Source organism: Gymnogyps californianus, unplaced genomic scaffold (assembly GCF_018139145.2).
Source record: "Gymnogyps californianus isolate 813 unplaced genomic scaffold, ASM1813914v2 HiC_scaffold_50, whole genome shotgun sequence".
In the NCBI taxonomy this organism is placed as follows: Eukaryota; Metazoa; Chordata; class Aves; order Accipitriformes; family Cathartidae; genus Gymnogyps; species Gymnogyps californianus.
In genome coordinates, this window is record NW_026114400.1 from 211,367 (window position 1) to 234,083 (window position 22,717).

Sequence of the window (22,717 nt, forward strand, 5' to 3'; positions counted from 1 at the left end):
ACACACACACAAACACAACAATCTCTCTCTCTCTCTCTCCGCATCTTTAAAAATAGAAAGAAAATCTTTGAATAGGGAGAAAACTTGTGCTCTCTCTGCTGGTTAAAGACCCAAACCATATGTAAATTCAGTTGCCTCCACACAAGTATGTCCAAAATCAACCATTTTCACCTATGAACTTCCAAAATCAGAATCTGTGCCATTTTCCACTCTGCAAGATTTTTCTTGGGAGTATCTAATAAATTGACATTATACTATAAAAGATTTTTTTCTCAGAAGTTAAACACAGTGCAGAGGAAGCTTCTGAAAAATACTTATGTTAACCTATCACTATCTACTTTATAAACCACATCTTATCTTCAAGATTTACATGTGGGTTTTGCATCCACTTTTAATATTTCTGAAGCCTAAGACCTTCAAACCAGTTAACAACAGGAAAAAAAAAGAAAAAAAAAGAAAAAAAATTAAAAAATAAAAAAGGAAAAAAGGAAAAAAAAGAAGAAAAAAGGAAAAAAATCAAAGAGGATAGATTCAATAAAATCAGTTAAGACAACCAGTACAGCTACTGAAGTGAAGAGCAAACATTTCAGAGGCTCATCTGGTTCTGTGCTAGAGACCATATAGATATATGGTAGTTCTCTAAAACTTGTAATGCCTACATAATAATGAATATCCAGTTGAACAAACATTGGAGACAATATAGTAGTATATATTACCCAATCATTACAGTGCCTTTAAAAGAACAGATGTGATTTTAGTCTAACACCTCCTTCACATTAGGTTCAAATTGGGATATGAATAGAAATGGCATAAAAGAGTTTTCCTGTATTTTCTTAAATTAGGCAACATAGATAGTTAATTAATAATTCAAAACTTATTACAAATTTTTACTTATGGTACTGCTGGGATTTTAGAAACTATAAACAATGTCAATTGTAATTCATTCAGTCTCATGGTTCAAAATAAGAGTAGCTTAAAAAGAATTTTGAAACATAAGAACTTCACTTTCCATCCATTAAGATCCCAAATAAAGAATACCAGATATTAAAAATATGCATATATGAGAAATTACAGTTCATTGTTGGAGGGGAATGGAGATTAATGTCATAGAACCACCTACACTGAGTAAACAGAATTGAACTATGTGACAATGACAGGAAGGTTTATATATATATATATATGGGGTTTATATACATATATATATATTTATATAATATATATAGTGTATACACACACACAATCCTTTTACCTTTATCTTGCACTTCTTTTGAAAATCGCTCCCTTTCAATAGCTGATTCACGTTCTATCCGCTCAATTTCAGCCAATGCATCCAATTCTACTTCATCATATGACGTTATAGTTCCTTGTTGCGAAACCTGTTGCTGTGTCTGTACCACAGGAGTTTGAGGTTGTTTTGCAGCAACTGAAGTGTTCTGTTGTAAAACAGGCACTTGTTGTGCCTGAAGGAAAGCTGTCTGTTCGTGCTGCGGCAAACACTGAGCAGCGTTTAGTGGGCGGTTAACATCCTGTGGAGTAACGGGTGTTTTAGAAGTCTGTCCTGGGTACTGCACATTAAAAGGAATATCACCCTCTGACATACTGCTGTTTTCCAAACCAGAAAGCATATCATCCTGCTGGTCCATATCCGAAGATCTTACACGAGAGAGTCTTAACGTAAGCTTAGTGGAGTCCTTGGAAGGAGAACTAATGATATCATACATTGCAGCTTTTTCAGTCTGGTCTTTTTCATCCTTGCCTAACTTCATTTTCTTTTGTTTCTTTTGCTTTCTTTCTGGAGAATCTAACAATATGTCTGGGGGAACATCTCTAGGTGATGAATAAGGTGGAGGCTGAGATTGTTGGATTAAAGGTTGTCTTGATCCTAGAATAATAATTCAGAAAAACTGAACAGTTATGTTGTTCCATGTTTATATAAAAACATACTAAATATAACCTACAAAATTTTAATATGTATTTGTACATATATCTGTGTTCACAAAAGGTCTAAGTGAGATTGGTAGGAAGCACATCGTTCCTAGATCAAGATGTAATCCAGATAGTTGCAGTGTATTTCCTAGGAATTTTAGCCATCCACTGCAGGTAGAGAAGGGATCATTTCAGAGAAGATGGAACAAAAAACCCACCACCAAAAAAAGAATAAATAAAAATAGTACCTGCAGGTTCAGAATATCAACTATTAGAAAATAGTCAATGAAAGCAAGTTGACTACAGAAAAAGGAAATATCAAAAAAATTCTTAATAAGGTCCAGCAATGAAGAGTTAATGATCAGTGTATAGGCATTAGCCATTTCAGCCACACATTTTTAAGTAATTAAATATATATATATTAAAAAATCAAAACATACACAATCTCCTTAACTTTGATTCTGACAGTTCATTTTCAACTTTTTTTTTTTTTTAAAAATTTTAGGTAAACTCATTCCAACTTCCCCCACTCATTACTATCTAAAAACCACTAATTGTCTTAGAGCATTTTTCTATCATTCCCTGCCTTATCTCCCCTCTTTTTTTTTTTTTTTAAACATATGAATTTTTACTTCTACATGCACCCATTTCAGGCTTTGAGTATATCTAGAGAAATTTTTAAAAGAGGACATTTTTTATTAAAAACATTCTCCAATTAATCATATGAAATTTTTTGTTCCTCAAATTAAACCAGCTCCCCATAACTGTTAGCCCAGAAAAAGCTTTGAAAAACAGAGAAGCTTTTCAACCTGTCCCAATTATAATTTTGAGCTATAATTTTTGGCTTAAAAAGGAATACTGGTGTGGAGAAAAAAAAAAAAGAAAAGCCTATTGGCTGGACCAATAGGGCCAGCCTCCTCTTGTTAAACAAAGCAAACATTTATCTGATCCCATTCATCCACTGGGGAATACTGATCTTCAGAAAGCAGTGACTGAGATTATTATTAGTCATTCTGTTTTAGGTCATCATAGGTCAATACTTCTAACAACACTCAAAAACTAATTGGAATACAAGTCCCCATGTGCTTCATTCAAGATACACCACTAAACAAGAAAGTAGCTTTATTCTGAAGCTTAAATTTCTATCAGATATTTTAAGAAATATTAAGAATCATTAAGCAATGTACTGTCCTGTAGATGAAAAAAAGAATGGATATCCCTAGCAAAGCTTCAATTCAAATGAAAGGTGTGCCTTTACTGATGACTTCTTTGCACAGACTACTATACTTATTTTCTCTCCTTAGTACATTCTGTGAGAAGTCCTATAACCTTATACCCTATGTAGAGCAGGGTATAAAATGGGTTTATCTTACCTTTTCTTGACCATCGGCAACAACTACATATTCTGCCAATAAAATCCACAATGTTGGGAAGCCCTGTTTTGACTCATCCTGATTCTCAAGATCTTTTCACTACTCCATTTCCCCTCCTCAAATTAGACACTACACTCAATCACTAGTACTGAAGACCTGGCTACACCCTATGAAGATCTCTCACTTGCCTTCCACCAGAGATTCCTATTCTTATGATGCCCCCTCCACATGCACACGCATACACCCCTCTTAATTACTGTCTCTTTAGACGATAATTTACAAGATTGTCTCAGTGTAACGTATAACAGAAACTGTTAGCTACTAATTTCTTTTAAGGCAATGACTACCACTCACTGGAAATACAGGCTGCATTTTTATTTCTACAAATATTAGAGGCAGCTCAAAACTTTTCAAAGAGATCTTACTGACATCTTACTCTTGAATTATCTCTTAAATGAATACTTCTGAAGTTGCAAAAATGGAACATTTACCGTTTTTCACAGTTACACTTCAAATAGAGGACACAGATTTGATTCTCCCTTGTCCTAAACTTTTAAGTAAATTTGACAAGATTGTTCTGATTTATATTCATTCGGTATTTCTCATGCTGAAAAATAACACTGCAGCAACAGATAAGGTGGTTCTTTTTATCTTTGGGTAGACTTGAGGAAGTCAGAAGGATTTCAGCATGTTCCATTGAACATACTTAGAATCCAGTAAATGAAAAAACAAAAGTAAATTTTCCCTCTCCTAGGCAGCACTACAAATAGCTATTTGAAAGTATCTTCCTTCTGAAAAAAAATTCCTGAAAAGTGTTGATAGTAAGGCCTATAAGTTGCATTTTAAGAGTACATGTTCTGGCAATAACTTCACATATTTCTGAGATGTCTAATGATGGCTAAGCCTCTAGCAACAAAGGGGCTTAGAAGCTACAATACCTATGTACTGAGGTGAAAAGAAATTGAAAAAGATTAAGCATTCTGTAACAGTTTCATTCTACCACAGACATTAACAGTTTTGAACAGGTATCACACATTGAACATGTACCACATTCTGTTGGATGCTTAGACTTCAGACAAAACATCACCCATTATACAGAGAGAGTTGTGCCTATTACTGTTGAAGTCAGTCTGGAATATTTCCTATGGGAGAAGGCTTGAGCCATTATACGTCTGAGAACAAAGCTCTTACAAGACTTGCTGATAACAGAAGAAATGTTTTTATGGAAAGAATACACAGAGAGACAGGTATGATCTGTTTGCCGAACCAGTCGAGATTCCAAGGTTGAGAAGGTCTTTTCTACAAAATGCTGTCAATGTAGTAAATCATACAATGATCTTCAGAAATTATCTTTGGGAATGAACTAAATTTCAGAATATTCTTTTAGAACAGAGAAATATGTAGGCAGATTTTGAGTATAAATCTAGGGCTGTGTGGTAATTCAAGAAAAAATAACTGACTTTCTGTAGTTGATCTTCCATAGTATCAGTAAAAGAACTTTGTCCAAACTATTTTTGTATGGCAGGAATATGTAAAACTTGTGAGATAAAAAGAGATTCTCCACTGATTTGGGAAGGTCATTGTATCATTACTGAACAGGAAATACCGATGGTCATCCAGATAATGCCAAATGTAGCTGCGAAGCAGGTAACATCATAGGAAATCAGGCCCCTACAGAAAACAAATACACCCATCAACAATACCTCCATAGTCTTTCAGTAACAGTCATCCTGACCACCCATGATAATCCTGGGACTGGTTCCCTGTACTAATTAGTTTTCCTACTGATTCCTAGTGGTAGATGGCACTGAGTATGGAAGAAGTTTTATCAACTGCTGTAGCAATTTGTAAACACTTTTTTTTCTGTGACTCTTGACTGATTTTTTATCATATCCTTTATAATGCAAGCAACTATAACATGCATTGCATTGACAGTAACTTAGCCTTCTTAAAAACGTAAAGTTTCAAAAACACTTCTTTGTTTACCATGGAATAGCTTCACTTGCTCATTGTACATCAGTAACTTGGGTAGCAAACAAATAAGCTTTTGTCCAGGAGATTGCACACATCACTGACATCTAAATCTTACAGTTTCTGTCTGCACACTTTCTAATTATGCCACGATACTCTGCACGGAGCTGTAAGAGAAACCCCTCCTTACCCTCTAAGATACCCTTACAGAATAGGTACGAGGCCCTGGGTACAGTAGACGAAGCACATCATGAAATAGATGAGGAGGAACCTATGCAAGCAGTCTTGCCAAGGTCAGAGACACCAACCCCTTGCAACAAGACCTGCATTAAGACCAGTGCCAAGAAGAAACAACAGCGAGCTATGGTCATCGGTGACTCCCTCCTATGCGGAACGGAAGCACCCATTTGCAGACCGGACCCTCTTTTCAGGGAAGTTTGCTGCCTCCCTGGGGTTCAAATCAGGGACGTCACCACAAGATTGAAGATCTTAGTACAACCTTCGGACTACTATCCACTCCTGCTCTTACACGTGGGTACTAGTGATGTCACAACAAAAAGTCTGAGGTCGATCAAAAGAGATTTCAGAGCCCTGGGAAGAATGCTAAAAGATTCAGGAGCACAGGTAGTGTTTTCCTCAATCCTCCCAGTGATGGGGGGAGACTTTGGAAGAAACAGACGAGCCCAGGATATCAATACCTGGCTCCAGGACTGGTGCCTCCACCAAAACTTTGGGTTTTATAACCATGGAAGAGCCTTTGAGAGACAAGGTATGCTGGGGCCTGATGGGATCCACCCGTCCCAATGGGGAAAACGCATCTTTGTGTGTAAGCTGGCGGGACTGATCGAGAGAGCTTTAAACTAGAATTGATGGGGGAAGGGGATACCAACAGGATTGCAGTAGGTAAGCCAAGGGTTGGCATGGCATCGCCTGAGGGTGGCAATGCTAGTGGGAACATTTACACTGCTCCTGAGAGCACGGAGGGCTCAGGAGTATATCTGAAATGCTTGTACACCAACACACACAGTATGAGAAACAAACAGGATGAACTGGAAGCCTTGGTCCGTTCCCAGAGCTACGATGTCATTGGTATTAGCAAGACTTGGTGGAAGGAGTCCCACCACTGGAGTGCTGGGATGGAGGGCTACAGGCTGTTCAGGAGGGATAGGCAAGGCAGGCAAGGTGGAGGAGTGGCACTATATGTAAGGGAGAGGTTTGATTGTACGGCCCTTACAGTTAGGGATGATGTGGTTGAGAGCCTCTGGGTGAGGATTAGAGGGATGGAAAACAAAGGAGATGTCGTAGCGGTTTTCTACTATCAATTGCCCAGCCAGGATGACAGCACTGATGAGTTATTCTATAGGCATGTCCTGGGTTTGGCTGGGACAGAGTTAATTTTCACCAAAAGCTGGGAGGGGACACAGGCAGGACAGCTGACCTGAACTAGCCAAGGGGATATTCCATACCATATGACGTCATGCCCAGTATATAAACTGGGGGAGCTGGCCAGGGGGAGAGGAGGGATTGCGGCTCGGGAACAGGCTGAGCATCGGGTTCCAGGTAGTGAGCAATTGCATTGTGCATCACTTGCTTTATACATTCTTTTATTAGTATTATTGTTATTATTACTTCTTCTCTCCTTGTGTTGTCCTATTAAACTGTCCTTATCTCAACCCACGAGGTTTTACCTTTTTCTTCTGATTCTCCTCCCCATCCCACCTGGGGGGTGGAGGAGTGAGCGAGCGGCCACGTGGTGCTTAGTTGCTGGCTGGGTTTAAACCACGACAAGGGAATTAGGAGAAATCTCTGGATCAGTAGCCCTTGTCCTTATGGGAAATTTCAACTTCCCAGACATGAAAAGCTGGCTATGTCTCCACTGACTAGTAAACAGGAAACGCAAGCTTTCTTAGGGGTTGTGGGGTTTTGGAGAATGCATATTCCAAATTATAGTCTGATTGTAAACCCTCTCTATCAAGTGACCCGGAAGAAGAACGATTTTAAATGGGGCCCTGAGTAACAACAAGCCTTTGAACAGATTAAACGGGAGATAGTTCATGCAGTAGCCCTTGGGCCAGTCCAGGCAGGACCAGATGTTAAAAATGTGCTCTACACCGCAGCCGGGGAGAATGGCCCTACCTGGAGTCTCTGGCAGAAAGCACCAGGGGAGACCCGAGGTTGACCTCCAGGGTGTTGGAGTCGGGGATACAGAGGATCCAAGGGCCGCTACACTCCAACTGGAAAAGAGATATTAGCAGCATATGAAGGAGTTCGAGCTGCTTCAGAAGTGGTTGGTACTGAAACACAGCTCCTCTTAGCACCCCAACTGCCGGTGCTGGGCTGGATGTTCAAAGGGAGGGTCCCTTCTACACATCATGCAGCTGATGCTACATGGAGTAAGTGGGTTGCACTGATCACACAATGAAGTTGAATAGGAAACCTTAGTCACCCAGGAATTCTGGAAGTGATCACGGACTGGCCAGAAGGCAAAGATTTTGGAGTGTCACCAGAGGAGGAGGTAATGCGTGCTTGTCCTGGTTTCGGCTAGGACCGAAAGCTGCGTGGTGCTTAGTTGCTGGCTGGGGTTAAACCACGACAGTGCTGAAGAGGCCCCACTGTATAATAAACTGCCAGAAAATGAGAGGCAATATGCCCTGTTCACTGATGGGTCCTGTTGCATTGTAGGAAAGCATCGGAGGTGGAAGGCGGCTGTATGGAGTCCTACACGACAAGTTGCAGAAACTGCTGAAGGAGAAGGTAAACCCATCTGGGCTGCCGCATTGTGGCAAGATATTGCTGCCCGGCTAGAGAATCTGGTTGTGAAAGTACGTCATGTAGATGCCCATGTACCTAAGAGCCGGGCCACTGAAGAACATCAAAACAACCAGCAGGTAGACAAGGCTGCTAGGATTGAAGTAGCTCAGGTGGATCTGGACTGGCAACATAAGGGTGAATTATTTATGGCTCGGTGGGCCCATGACACCTCAGGCCATCAGGGAAGAGATGCAACATATAGATGGGCTCGTGATCGAGGGGTAGACTTGACCATGGACACTATTGCACAGGTTATCCATGAATGTGAAACATGCGCTGCAATCAAGCAAGCCAAGCGGTTAAAGCCTCTTTGGTATGGAGGACGATGGCTGAAATACAAATATGGGGAGGCCTGGCAGATTGACTATATCACACTCCCACAAACCCGCCAAGGCAAGTGCCATGTGCTTACAATGGTGGAAGCAACCACCGGCTGGCTGGAAACATATCCCGTGCCCCATGCCACTGCCCGGAACACTATCCTGGGCCTTGAGAAGCAAATCTTATGGCGACATGGCACCCCAGAAAGAATTGAGTCAGACAATGGGACTCATTTCTGGAACAATCTCATAGACACCTGGGCCAAAGAGCACGGCATTGAGTGGGTGTATCACATCCCCTATCATGCACCAGCCTCTGGGAAAACTGAACGATACAATGGACTGCTAAAAACTGAACTGAGAGTAATGGGCGGGTGGGACCTTCAAACACTGGGATACACATTTAGCAAAAGCCACCTGGTTAGTCAACACTAGAGGATCTGTCAATCAAGCTGGCCCTGCCCAATCAAAACTTCCACATTTTGCAGAAGGGGATAAAGTCCCCATAGCGCACATGAAGAATACGTTAGGGAAGACAGTGTGGATTAGTCCTGCCTCGGGCAAAGGCAAACCCATCCGCGGGATTGCTTTTGCTCAAGGACCTTGGTGGGTGATGCGGAAGGACGGGGAAGTTCAATGTGTGCCTCAAGGGGATTTGATTTTAGGTGAGAATAGCCAGTGAATTAAATTGTATTATGTTAATTGCTATATAACCCTGCCACTGTATGTCATCACTACTACAGTTGCTGTATGCCATATCAATGGTATTACAGTAAGAATCACCCAAATCAGTGAAGGATGGACTTTGATGAAACCGAGCGAAGTGCAGTAGTGATGGAACTTGAACTGGCTTCAGCAACTGGCACCCAGCAACTTCCTCAAGATCGACATCTTCAACCCGCAGACCGTGGGCCACACCAAATACACCAGCTGCAAGCTCCAGATGCACCATGCAACAATCCAGCACCACACACTCTCTCTCCTGCCCAGACAGACTGTTATGACAGATGGAGTCCCAAAGTCATGGATTAAATGAACTCAATGGACACGTTAGAGGGATGGCCCATAGATTAAGTGAATGATATCTGTGTATATATATCTCTCTCTTTCTCTGAAAGACAAGGAAAGTGGTGGTGATTAATTGGGAAGTGTAGGATCTAGGCATGACATACATGGTGTAGAATAAGGGGTGGATAATATCCTGGGTTCGGCTGGGATAGAGTTAATTTTCACCAAAAGCTGGGAGGGGACACAGGCAGGACAGCTGACCTGAACTAGCCAAGGGGATATTCCATACCATAGGCTCAGTATATAACTGGGGGAGCTGGCCAGGGGGCAGGAGGGATTGCGGCTCGGGAACAGGCTGAGCATCGGGTTCCAGGTAGTGAGCAATTGCATTGTGCATCACTTGCTTTATACATTCTTTTATTAGTATTATTGTTATTACTATTTCTTCTCTCCTTGTGTTGTCCTATTAAACTGTCCTTATCTCAACCCACAAGGTTTTACCTTTTTCTTCTGATTCTCCTCCCCATCCCACCTGGGGGGTGGAGGAGTGAGCGAGCGGCCACGTGGTGCTTAGTTGCTGGCTGGGTTTAAACCACGACAAGGGAATTAGGAGAAATCTCTGGATCAGTAGCCCTTGTCCTTATGGGAAATTTCAACTTCCCAGACAGCTGTGACGAGCAAGCCTGGGCAATTCCTGAAGACTGTGGAAGATAACTTCTTGGCACAAGTACTCAGGGAGCCAACTAGGAAAGATGCCCTCCTAGACTTGCTGTTTGTGAATAGAGGAGGACTCATGGGAGATGTGATGGTAGGTGGCTGTCTTGGCCACAGCGATCATGAAATGGCTGAGTTTAAAATTTTTGGTGTAATGAGAAAAAAAGGTCAGTAGAGTTGCTACCCTGAATTTCAGGAGAGCAAACTTTAAGCTTGTTGAAAAGACCAGCTTGGCTGAACAGGGAACTCCTCTTGGAACTCAGGCGGAAAAAGAAATGAAAGGCTAAAGCTCAGCTAGAGTTGAAACTGGCCAGTTTCAACAAGAAAGGCTTTTTTAAGTACATTAATAGCAGAAGGAGGTCTGAAGGAAAACATTGGACCGATACTTGTTGAAGATGGTCACCTGACTAATAGGGATGAAGAAAAAGCAGAGGCATTCAATGCTTTTTTTGCCTCAGTCTTTAATAATACTGATAGACCTTGGGCTGCCCAGTCCTCTGAGTCTGAGGACCACGACTGCGGGAACAGTGACTTTCCATTTGTGGCCACTGAAATTGTAAGGGACCAGCTGTATCAGCTGAATGTTCACAAGTCCATGAGGCCTGATGGGATTCATCCCAAAGTACTAAAGCTAGCAGATGTTGTGGCAGGACCCCTCTCAATCATCTACCAAAGGTCTTGGGAGTCTGGGGAGGTCCCTGCTGACTGGAAGCTAGCCAATGTTATTCCAGTTTACAAGAAGGCTACACATGGCTGGAGACCGGTCACCAGCAGTGTTCCTCAGGGTTCAATTCTAGGGCCAGTTCTGTTCGATATATTTATCAACGATCTGGATGCAGGAGTTGAATGCACCATTAGCAAGTTTGCTGATGATACTAAACTGGGAGGTGCTGTTGACTCTCTCGAGGGATGAGAGGCCTTGCAGAGGCATCTAGATAGATCGGAGCATTGGGCAATGATTAATGGGATGAAATTTAACAAGAACAAATGCCAGATTCTGCACTTGGGACAGAGTAACACCAGGCACAAGTATAAATTGGGAGAGGAGTGGCTGGAGAGCAGCCCTGCAGAAAGGGATCTGGGGGTGCTGGTTGACAGCAGGCTCAATATGAGTCAGCAGTGTGCCCTGGCAGCCAGGAGGGCAAACCGCATCCTGGGGTGCAGCAAGCACAGCATAACCAGCTGGTCAAAAGAGGTGATTATCCCGCTGTCTTTAGCCTTGGTGCGGCCTCACCTTGAGTACTGCGTGCAGTTCTGGGCCCCAAAATTTAAGAAGGATGTTAAGGTCCTTGAATGCGTCCAGAGGAGGGCAACAAAGCTGGTGAAAGGGCTGGAAGGCATGTCCAGGTATGAGGAGCGACTGAGGACTCTGGGGTTGTCTAGTTTGGAGAAAAGGAGGCTGAGGGGCGACCTCATTGCTCTCTACAGCTTCCTGAGGAGGGGAAGTGGAGAGGGAGGTGCTGATCTCTCCTCCCTGGTATCCAATGGCAGGACACATGGGAATGGCTCAAAGCTGTGTCAGGGGAGGTTCAGACTTGACATTAGGAAGCATTTCTTTACCAAGAGGGTGGTCAGACACTGGAAGAGGCTTCCTAGAGAGGTGGTCGATGTCCCATGCCTGTCAGTGTTTAAGAGGCATTTGGACAATGCCCTTAATAACATGCTTTAACTTATGGTCAGCCCTGAAGGGGTCAGGCAGTTGGACTAGATGATTGTTGTAGTATATTCTATTCTATTCTACTCACATCTGATTTAAACATTCATGATACTTTCTCTGATCATCTCTGAGCCTCTTCAGAGCAAAGACCACTCGCCTTTTAAAGCTGATGCACCGAAGTCCCACCACTGGTCACATTCTTTGTTGTGATCCACATGGTTAAAAACCAACTATTAAGGTTCCCAAGAACTTAGGATTCACATATCTTAAAGAATTTTAAAGAATTATTAGCTTTCCACTTACACAACAACAACTTCAAAAGGGTCACTCAAAATAGTATCTCCTTATTCCTTTAAATCCCTTGCAGGTAAAGGTTCCTAGATGTTGAAAGAAAGTCTTTCACCCATCCTACATGCTCTTTTGCCAGAAGTATTGTTTCCTATGCATGACAGTCAGAAAAAAAACTACTAGTGAACAAATGAAGACTGATGGCTAATACTTGGTTCATAGCACACTGGAGAGAAACATCAGGAACATTCAAGTGCTAAGTCTTTTTAAATCCATAGCAAAGTGATCCTCGAGACTCCAAGAACATTATTTAAGTGGGTACCAAATCGTTGTTCATCAAACCTGGACACAGCATTCCAGACTTTTTACTGAAAAAGTCTTTTGAAAGAGAGGCTTTAATGAATGCATATTTTCTACATGTGGATTATTAGACTTCACATCCGAGTAATTATTCTCTAAATAAGTTCTTGAAGGCAGAAGCTGGAGAAGGAGAAGACTAGAGTATTCATATTGCACTCATACTGATGTTTGTCTGCTGGAAAAAGCTGAGAACCTGGTGATGGCAGATCCTGAGGAACATTCTTAAAACATTTGGCAGTAGTGTATGAGACTGTAAGTTACAGTGTGTAAATGGAAGTCTTTTTTTTTTTTTTTTTTTTTTTTTCATTTAATACGATCCTATTTACCACTTTCACATAAATTGAGTGTTTTCATGAAAATGGAGTCAGACAAATTCACCCTGGAACCCTGGCTAAACCAATCTCAGAATTGATAATAATCATCTTGAGAATTTGTGCCTCCAAGAGATTTAAAAAGGGAAAAACAGTCCCTTCAAAAGGATGGTAAAGGACTGCCCAGAGTATTATATATAGTCTGTATGATTTAAGTACATACTAGAAGAACAATTTCTCTATAAGGATTGAGATAATAACAAAGAGGTAGTATTCCAAAGTGAATTTGTTATAAGTATCATGAAATAAAAATAATTTTATTCTGTAAAGTAATAGGTCTTGTGGATTAAGGAGAAGTGAATGTCATGCCTGGACTTTAGCATGGCTTTCTATATAGCTTCTCATAACAGTTTCACTAACAAGCTGAGGAAGTATGGTCTAGACAAAAATACTGCAAGATTACAGTATACCCTATTGCAAAACTGTGTTTAGAGTATCAGTTGTTCTTGGTAAAAATGGATGAACGGAATATAGGTGAACAAGTGCAGCTTTCCAGAGCACTGTCTTAAGAACAGTAGTATAAAATATTTGTCATTAATAACTTTTCATTTAACAGAATTAGAGAGTATTTTATTAATCTAAAGATCGTAACGAGCTTTTGTTGTCGAGCGTTTGAGAGATGCCCACAACTGCTTTTAAAAACAGAATCAAAATTTACAATTTTCTTGACTAATTGGAATAACCTTTTGAAACAAAAGAAATTCAGTAAGAAGCAGCACAAACTTTTTATTCATCTGAGAAAGAGCAACTGTAACAACATGAGAGGAAGATAGATAAGCTCTACAGAAAGACAGCAATATGTTTATAACAGCTTGCAACACGAATCTAAGTTATCACCAAAGAGCAGCTATATTCATCTATGACAGCAGTATCATACAAGGTCATCTACAGTACTTTTCTGACTACTCATCCTTCTAAGTCTTCAAATATAGTTGTATCTACAACTTAGGGCAGTACAACATCAAGACAAATGCAGACCAATTAGAATTCAGATGACAATTAAAAGCTCAGAAATTATTACTTATGTAAAGATGATAGAAAGAAAGTGCGCTGTTCAGTCTGTAGAAGATTAGATTAGTGCAAGACATGATAACATTCTTTGATATGTAAATGATTGCTATAAATAAAAAATAATAATAATTAAAAAAAGGATGTGAATTGTTTTTCCTGGCCCACTGGAAAGAAGTCAAGTGTCATGCCTAACTGCAACAAAAATGATTCAGGCTAAGCATTAGGAGAAAAGCTTTCTAGCACTAAGAATTTGAACAGGTTGCATGGCAAGAGTAAGGAAACTCCATTACTGACATTTTAACAAAAAAAACCCAAAACAAACAAAAAAAAAAAAAAAAGGGAAGTTATTGGGAGTGATACTGGTACAGCTCATCCAACATGAGGGTAAGAAGATGGGAAGCCCCCAAGCCCTTTCCTGCTGTATTTTCTAAAATCACAGAATCTTCCTCTGGAAATCTTCCCAAAGTTTTGTACTAGATATAAAGAAATTATTACTTATTTTGATTAACAGACTATATTGACATTTGTTTTCAAAGAGCATAACTTAATTTAAAATTCAAACTTAAAGGGATAGCATACGAGACAAAGAACAACATACATTTGGGAGGTTTTCCAGGACAGACTGTATTCACTTTCCACATACTCTTTCCTTTCAATAACTTTCAGGGAAGAGTCCCACCACTTTCTCCAGAGCTTCAAATGCCTCATGAAAAACCTCAGCTTTGGCTGTTCTAGCTTAGAACTGCTGTATTCAGAAGCATCCTTGTGTAAAAAGTTAAGACTTGAAGAAAGAAACAAGAATGAATGTTTATTTTGGCCCTGTCAGAAAATATCTTTGAATAAATTTCTTCCAACTTTCTTTTGAAGGAGAGAGGGTGAGATGATAATTTTTCTTAACAAGTACCTTTGAGAGCACTGAAGTCTGTACTACAGATTTGAGAAGATTCCTAATTCTTATTGCCACCCACTATACATTCAAAGACCAAGTATAGAGGAATCTCTCTGGAGAAGTCCTATAAATCCCTAAGAAAATAAAAGTAATCTTCCCAAATTATTCAGAAAATAATCAAGTACCCATTAACAATTTCTGGAGGGAATACAAGTTATTTCTGCTAAAGAGTGCAAAATTATATAGTTTCATAAGGGTTGTTGCTATTCCTTACAGATGTTTTCCCAGGAGTTTAGGAAACTGTTTGGAAACAGGACTGTAAATATATGAACTCTTCTCTTTGGAAAGCAATGGACTAAAAACATTGTGGAAGGCTTTCCCTTATACAGATCTTTAGAAGTTGTCTTAAGTTTAAAAAAAAAAAAAATTCAAATCAATCTTTTCTGAGATTCCAGAGGAGTGGGAAAATAGAACAAATGGATAAAGGATTTTGATGAGTAACTGATCTTGGGTAATGGATACCACAGAATATTTTATGAGCTCAACAGAAGGAAAATACTTCATGTTAATTCTTCGTAGATGAATTCATAGAAATGAATTTTCTATGAAAGCATATGTGGTAACAGATGATAGCATGAAAGCAGAGCCACTATTCTGTTTGCATAGCTAAAAATATAGAATTTACATTAAAAAGAAAGGATAAAGACCAGTCTAGAACTTCTGGATAAAACTTCAGCTGCTCTGGTACCTTTACTGGAGCAGAAGTGAGGCAAAAATTTCTGTAACAGAGAAATTTTATCCATTAAGTGAATAACCAACCAAAAGAACAAATATAACTTCTGCCATCTCTCAAATATTTGCCTGAGATGCAAACAAAACTTCTTCCTCATTCAGATTCTGTCAATCAGCTATCGTTCAGTCTTAAAGTAATTGTATTGGGTTTGCGTGGCAAGGTTTTGGTGGCGGGGGGGGCTACAGGGGTGGCTTCTGTAAGAAGCTGCCAGAAGTTTCCCCTATGTCCAATAAAGTTAATGCCAGCGGGTTCCAAGACGGACCCGCCGCTGGCCAAGGCCGAGCCAATCAGCAACAGTGGTAGCGCCTCTGGGATAACATATTTAAGAAAGGCAAAAGAAGTTACAGGGGAGTAGCAGTTGCAGCCAGAGAGAGCGGAGTGAGAAGATGTGAGAGAAACAACTCTGCAGACACCAAGGTCAGTGAAGAAGGAGGGGGAGGAGGTGCTCCAGGCACCGGAGCAGAGAGAGAGATTCCCCTGCAGCCTGTGGTGAAGACCATGGTGAGACAGGCTGTCCCCCTGCAGCCCATGGAGGTCCACGGTGGAGCAGATATCCACCTGCAGCCCATGGAGGACCCCACGCCGGAGCAGGTGGATGCCTGAAGGATGCTGTGACCCTGTGGGAAGCCCGCGCTGGAGCAGGCTCCTGGCAGGACCTGTGGACCTGTGGCCCCGTGGAGAGAGGAGCCCATGCTGGAGCAGGTTTGCTGGCAGGACTTGTGACCCCGCGGGGGACACACACTGGAGCAGTCTGTTCCTGAAGGACTGCACCCCGTGGATGGGACCCATGCTGGAGCAGTTCGTGAAGAACTGCAGCCTGTGGGAAGGACTCACGTTGGAGAAGTTCGTGAAGGACTGTCTCCCATGGGAGGGACCCCACGCTGGAGCAGGGGAAGAGTGCGAGGAGTCCTCCCCCTGAGGAGGAAGGAGCGGCAGAGACAACAAGTGATGAACTGATCCAAACCCCCATTCCCCGTCCCCCTGCGCTGCTCGGGGGGAGGAGGTAGAGAAAATAAGGAGTAAAGTTAAGCCTGGGAAGAAGGGAGGGGTAGGGGGAAGGTGTTTTTAAGATTTGGTTTTATTTCTCATTATCCTGCTCTGATTTGACTAGCAATAAATTAAACTAATTTTTCCCCAAGCCGAGTCTGTTTTGCCCGTGACGGTAATTGGTGAAGTGATCTCCCTGTCCTTATCTCAACCCATGAGCCTTTCGTTTTATTTTCTCCCCCTGTGCAGTTGAGGAGGGGGAGTGATAGAGCGGCTTTGGTGGGCACTTGGCATCCAGCCAGGGTCAACCCACCACAGTAATTCAAGGCTGTACAATCACATTCTCCAAGTCTCCAGAAGTCCTTGCTACTTCCATGTCAGAAGTACAGAAATGAAGTCCGTACCCATACCTTTGGTAACTGCCTCACATTTCTATGTTATATAAGAAAGCTTAGATATTCTAACATCCTTCCTGTGATCTTTCTCTGGACCAATGACCTCTAGTGCCATTCTTTTTGTCCTCCCAAACAAACAATTAAATATTTTGCTGATTTTCTTTATCAAAGTTTGCGAATTGTCAACCAAACTTTCAAGGACTAATGAGAGTAGCAACAAAAAGTTCAGCGTAGATACTTGCTGTTTGTTCATCACTGGAAAATTTATCAGCATAACCAATCGCTTTCACTCCAAACCATAGGCCAAAAACTCACTGTCAGGGATCACATATTCTAAGTAACACTGTAATTATCCACACCTCTTCAATACATTTCTAAAATGCAAGATTAGAGGAAGTAAATGTCTGGCAAGATTCTTGCAGCATCAAGAACCGGTTCTCTCAATCAGGGTTCATTAATCTCTTTAAGAAGGCAAAATGGTAGCACCATTAATAACAGTATTTCAGTTGTGTGCTTTATCAATGAGAAAAGTAAAGCTAACATACAGGTAAATAAATCAAAAAGTTCCTCTTGCACTTTTTCAGCCCCTCTAATGCTGAAACATTACAATCTGAATTGTACAATCAGATTCTTTTCAGAAATAATCTGAAAAGGTATCCCTTCAAAACAGGTTCTGAGACAACCAATTGAAACAGCAGCAACTTTAACCAAAAAAATAATTCAAATATTCTTCTGGCTGAGTGGTAATCATATATTTGAGTGGAAGTAGCTTAGATTCACAATGTTGTTAAACTGATAAGCTCAACAAACATGGATTTTGTGTACTGAGTTAAAGAAAAACAACCACATTTAGTCTTTGCCATTTATGTGAGTCTCACAACAAGTCCTTTAGCACAAGACCTCCTAAAATACTGATGCTGCTGGCATGCTATACAAGTATTTCTCACTTGCATTTGAGCCACATTTCTTCTATCACTGTTTAACACAGTATATGCCTACAGAAGATGAACCACAGAGATCAATTAGCAGTCACAGGATCATAGGATAATTCAGTTAAGAAGGGACCTCAAGAGGTCTTTAGTCCATCCTCATGCTCAAAGCAGGGTGAGCAAGGCCACATTATGCAGGGCTTTATCCAGCCTGGTCTTGAAAACCTACAAGGATGGAAAATGCACAGATTCTCTGGGCTTTTCCAATGCTCAACTGTCCTGACAGTGAAAAAGTTTTTCCTTATACCTATTCAGAATCTCCCATTTCAATTTAAGTCCATTGTCTCTCATCCTTCCTCTACAACACTGTGAAAAGCCTGACTCAAGTCTTCCTGATAATCTCCTCATAGGTATGAGGAGAGTGCTCTAAGGTCATGTCCGTCCATTGTGTGTCGTCCCGTCCATCCCCTCCCAAAGACTTCTCTTATCTAGGCTGCACAAGCCCAATACCCTCACCTTCTCTAGAATCTCCCCCATCTGTTCTCCCTCTCCACCTAACCTGACCATCCAGAAAGACTTAATTTTGTTTCAGGGCTAAAGAGAAGAAAGCACTGTTGCATCTTTTTACTATTGCCATGTAAATACATAAGCACTGAAAACCTAAATTAGCAAGAATATGCCCAAACCCCTACCTTGCTAAGTCTCATGTATCTCAGTCATTGCTTCTTCGGGATAATATTAAAAACAGCAGTACGCATTCCAGATTTTAGCATAAAGAATTATTTTCTCAGCTGACTGACAGTTCACTCTATTCCTTCTCCACAGCTAAGGTTTTCAGGCTTCATTTATGCTATATATATTGTGTTCATTGAACTACTTTTAATTTCACGTTCTTAAAATTTGATGATTGCAATCAAGACAAGCGTTGCATGTTAAAACACTTTTGAACTGGTTAAGAGTTCAATACTCATAATGCTGCCTTTAAACCATTACTTATGTAGAGCAACTGAAACCATTCTTATAAAGAATTTAATCCTCATATTGGAAAGGATTTAAAATTCTTCTGTCCTCCATGAATTTGAGCTTTGTTTTGAAGTATGATTAGTCAAATTTTGGACCTTCAGAAATTTCTTCTGGATCAGGGCTCAAAATAATTTTGTATCCAAAACTTAATGACATACTCTTTAGTACTATTGGAATACAGAAGTCGGGAGAACTAACTAAATACCTCTTTAAACTCTCTGTTCTTTAAAATTAGGAAGAAAATATATTGATATATATATGACTGCTAGACTACCTTTAAGGGTTCCATCACTTCCAGCTGGAGAGCAGACTGACTGTGGTGACCTCAAGGAAAAAGATGCAGCATTCCTTATTGAAGGATCGCCATCCTAAAGTGACAATGATAAAAAATTAACATTATGAACATGAACACTTGATAAAATAAAGACTGAAATTAGTACATATACTGATAAAATTGATTGGATGAGAAAGCATACAACAAATATTAGACAAATATTTATTTATATAAAAATCTTTGTAATTTAGATTGCTATTAGACTACTATATAGGCAACATTCCAGAGCACAATCGGCCTTAAGAAGAATCTAGAACCAGAACATGCACACAAAAATAAATCTATGTATATGTCTTCTAGCTAAATAAGCACTTTTGGTTGACATTAAGATTCCATTTAGAAGTTTTTTCTTACATGCACTCATAGTAAAGAGCTGAAAAGCAGAAAGGTGAACTCTATACAATACCAACTGAAAGAAATTGAGTATAAAAAGTAGATTTTTTTTTTAAACAAACTCACCATTTTTTCACTTAACCTACCCTTAAAGTTTATTAGAATGCCATCTTACTTTTACAGTTAAGCAAACTAACACTTTGTATTTATACCCTTCAGCATACACGCATCAGGACTGAACAAAATTTGTAGCACTCCCATTGCAGCAGCTGAGATAGATGGATGGCAACTACACACTCCCTCTGACAGTGGCCAAACAGCCAATTTCCACATGCATAGCAGTAGACTAGCCACCGTACACGTTACGCCTTGTGAAGGCGTAGTTCACACTGCTTAGGGAAAAGGAAAAAAAGTTTGATATTTATGGACTGAAGGTGCTTACAAGGCAAAGAATATAAATCCACAAGAAACCAGATTTCATCAGTTTCACCATCCATGGGCACTTACAAAACAATTCTATTCGATCCCCCCCCCCAGCAAAATGAATCTAAACCTCATGCTGTGCTATTAATTACACTTATTTTTGCAACAGTGCTTGCAAAAAGACTTGTTGCCTCACGTGAGGAAAGCCTCATGTGCAAAGAAATCTAATATTCAGATTCAGTGCAATAAAAAGAACTATACCTTAAACTTACATGTGTTTTATTGCAAGTTAAAATGAATTAATTTCCTGATGTACTAGTTATTCGTTTATTTAATACACTGAAATTATGGAGTTGATTTTTTTCAAACCTGACTTATCTTTGAATTGCAATAAATCTCAAAAAAACCCAAATATTGGGGGGGGCGGGGGGGAAGCTTAGTAACTTTTTAACATATATGTTTTATTAGGACAGGAGAGGTCCTCTACCCATGATTGCCAAGGACACAGGCAAAGGTGCCTTTTATTAAATTAACTAAACAGACTAACTAGGTAGATGACCTTTCAGATACACATGCCATTCCTACCATAGCTGACAAGTTTTCAGAAGTGCTCATTTACTGTTTCCTAGTTCAGAACTTCATCAAATGGTGAAATGTAAGCACGAACTTATATTCTAGGAATGTTCTCAAGTTTATCAAAAAATGGTCCTTAAATTGAGTATATGCACAGTGAGCCTTCAAGGGTACACTTGTTGATTTTATAAAATCATATATTGCAAATACACAATATCCTGTAACTATTCATAATTTTTAAAGCAACAAAATCCTAAAACTAAGAAAAAGACTAAACAATAATTACAGTTTTTAAGTTTTATGATTTAATAATCCTCATTCATAACTATCTGTGCCAAAGGTCACACTGCTTCTGAAAAGGCTGCAACATTATGATTAAGCTTATTATTCATACATAGATGCAATACTTTAATTAATCCAAATTCTTCAAACTGTTTTCTGCATGATAGCTACTAAAATCAGCTATTAAAGGTATAATTATTTTTTATCTTTAGTATTTCTCCAATTAAATTGAACAATTATGGTATGTTTTGTGTTTTCATAGTCTGTCAGTTTTGAATGAGTTTCATTTCTAAGTTCTCATGAACTAGGATGCAGTTGCATTGCTTGGATCACAAAATTAGGGGTGAATATTTTTAAATACTTCCTCTTTAAACATTGTGAAATAAATTATCCTAATATTAAAGTTTTCCAAAAATCTTGTCTTAACAAAACCAAGATTCTCTTGAAAGTGTACCTTTAACATAGTTGGGGGATATATGTACGCTTAATGCCAAGAACAGCTTCTTATTTTGAAGAATTTGCATTGCTGAAGCAGAGACTGAGAAAAAAAATCTGATGATTGTGTATTATGATAGATTCCTTCATTACAAAACTTTCTTGTTTAGGATACTACTTCTTAGCTAATATTTTTAATCAGCATAATTCTTGCATTTAAAAAAAAAGACGACTAATAAAACTAATAACTCTCGGAGTTCTAGTGTATTAATCCTGGTAAGGGATTTAGGGAGCCTGGTGTTAATAGTACACTTGTTGAATACAACACTTTTTTTGCTTCCACGAACTAATTTAGGAAGACAAGAGTTGCCCACAGTTTTTGTAAGTTAAATAAAACACACACACACAAAGGAAAAAAAAAAAAAAAGCCTGCTTACCACCAGGTTTTGATGAAGTTTTGTAACTACTGTTATGCCTACTGTTGTAGGCATCACTATGACCACACGGTTCAAAGAGCTAAAGTCAAAAAATAAAAATGAAACTTAAGTGCTCTCCACTTAAGAGCTGTTAAGAGACTGTGTGCCAAACTTGTAAAGAAGAATCCCAACATGCTTCATCCACAGGATGAGATGCTCATTAAGAAGAAAATTAAGAAGTTCAAAACACTGTGGGAGAAAGTTGCTGGTTTTTTTTTCCTTTAGATTTAAGATTTCAGCAAGAATTTCTCCCATATGAACTAAAGTCACTATGGGAAAATGTCTTATAAAGAAACCAGGCCATAAAAGCGCATAACAGACCAGTAAGAAAAAGTGTCAAAAGGAATTTCTGTCTTTGACAACACTACTATATTACCCAATAGGTTATTCAAATATGTCAAGTCTAATTGACAGTTATGGGAATCTTCAGAAAGACAAGTTAACTATACACCTATTTAGAATCTAGTATTGTTTGCATCAACATATTGCTACAATACTTGCAGAGACACTCTACCATTTCTTTAAAATAAACGCATATGTGAGTAAGATTTTTTACTTTTCATAATTTCATCAGAATCAATGTTACAAACTGTTCCAAAGGAAAGAGAGATCTAGAAAAAATTAAAAACTCACACATTAAAGTTGCACAGTTGAGTGTACACATCTGAAACTAAAATATATTTTCAGTGGTTTTATTCATCAACAACATAGTAAAATATCTGACTTCTAAGGCAGCTAAACACATACTTGCTTTATCATAGTAAATATTTGCTTTATCATAATAAACTGATCTAGGTAACATACATCACTACTTAGCCTGTGCACCATCTGTAGGTAGTCTTCATTTGAGCCATGTCTAGAATTATCAGCATGATGATTAGCTGAATTTCCAGACAATTGACTTGAAACTTTATTTTCATGGAGATTCCTCATCCCAGCTGTGACAATAGGACTGGATACTGAAGCTGAAATACAAAAAAATATAAATAACTATACTGATATAGTCACACAGTCATTAACTCTAAAAAAAATTCA

At 39.6% G+C, this 22,717-nt stretch overlaps 1 protein-coding gene across 1 annotated transcript in view; it reads right to left on the bottom strand.

Annotated features, from left to right (window-relative positions):
- LOC127028947 (nipped-B-like protein) overlaps nt 1-22,717 on the bottom strand; it is a 167,668-nt gene that overhangs the window by 69,824 nt on the left and 75,127 nt on the right. The window contains exons 7-9 of the mRNA XM_050914608.1: nt 22,487-22,647; nt 19,101-19,194; nt 1,250-1,882 (exon numbers count right to left, since the gene is read on the bottom strand). Coding sequence (XP_050770565.1) covers nt 1,250-1,882; nt 19,101-19,194; nt 22,487-22,647 — 888 coding nt within the window. The remainder of the gene's footprint in view (nt 1-1,249; nt 1,883-19,100; nt 19,195-22,486; nt 22,648-22,717) is intronic.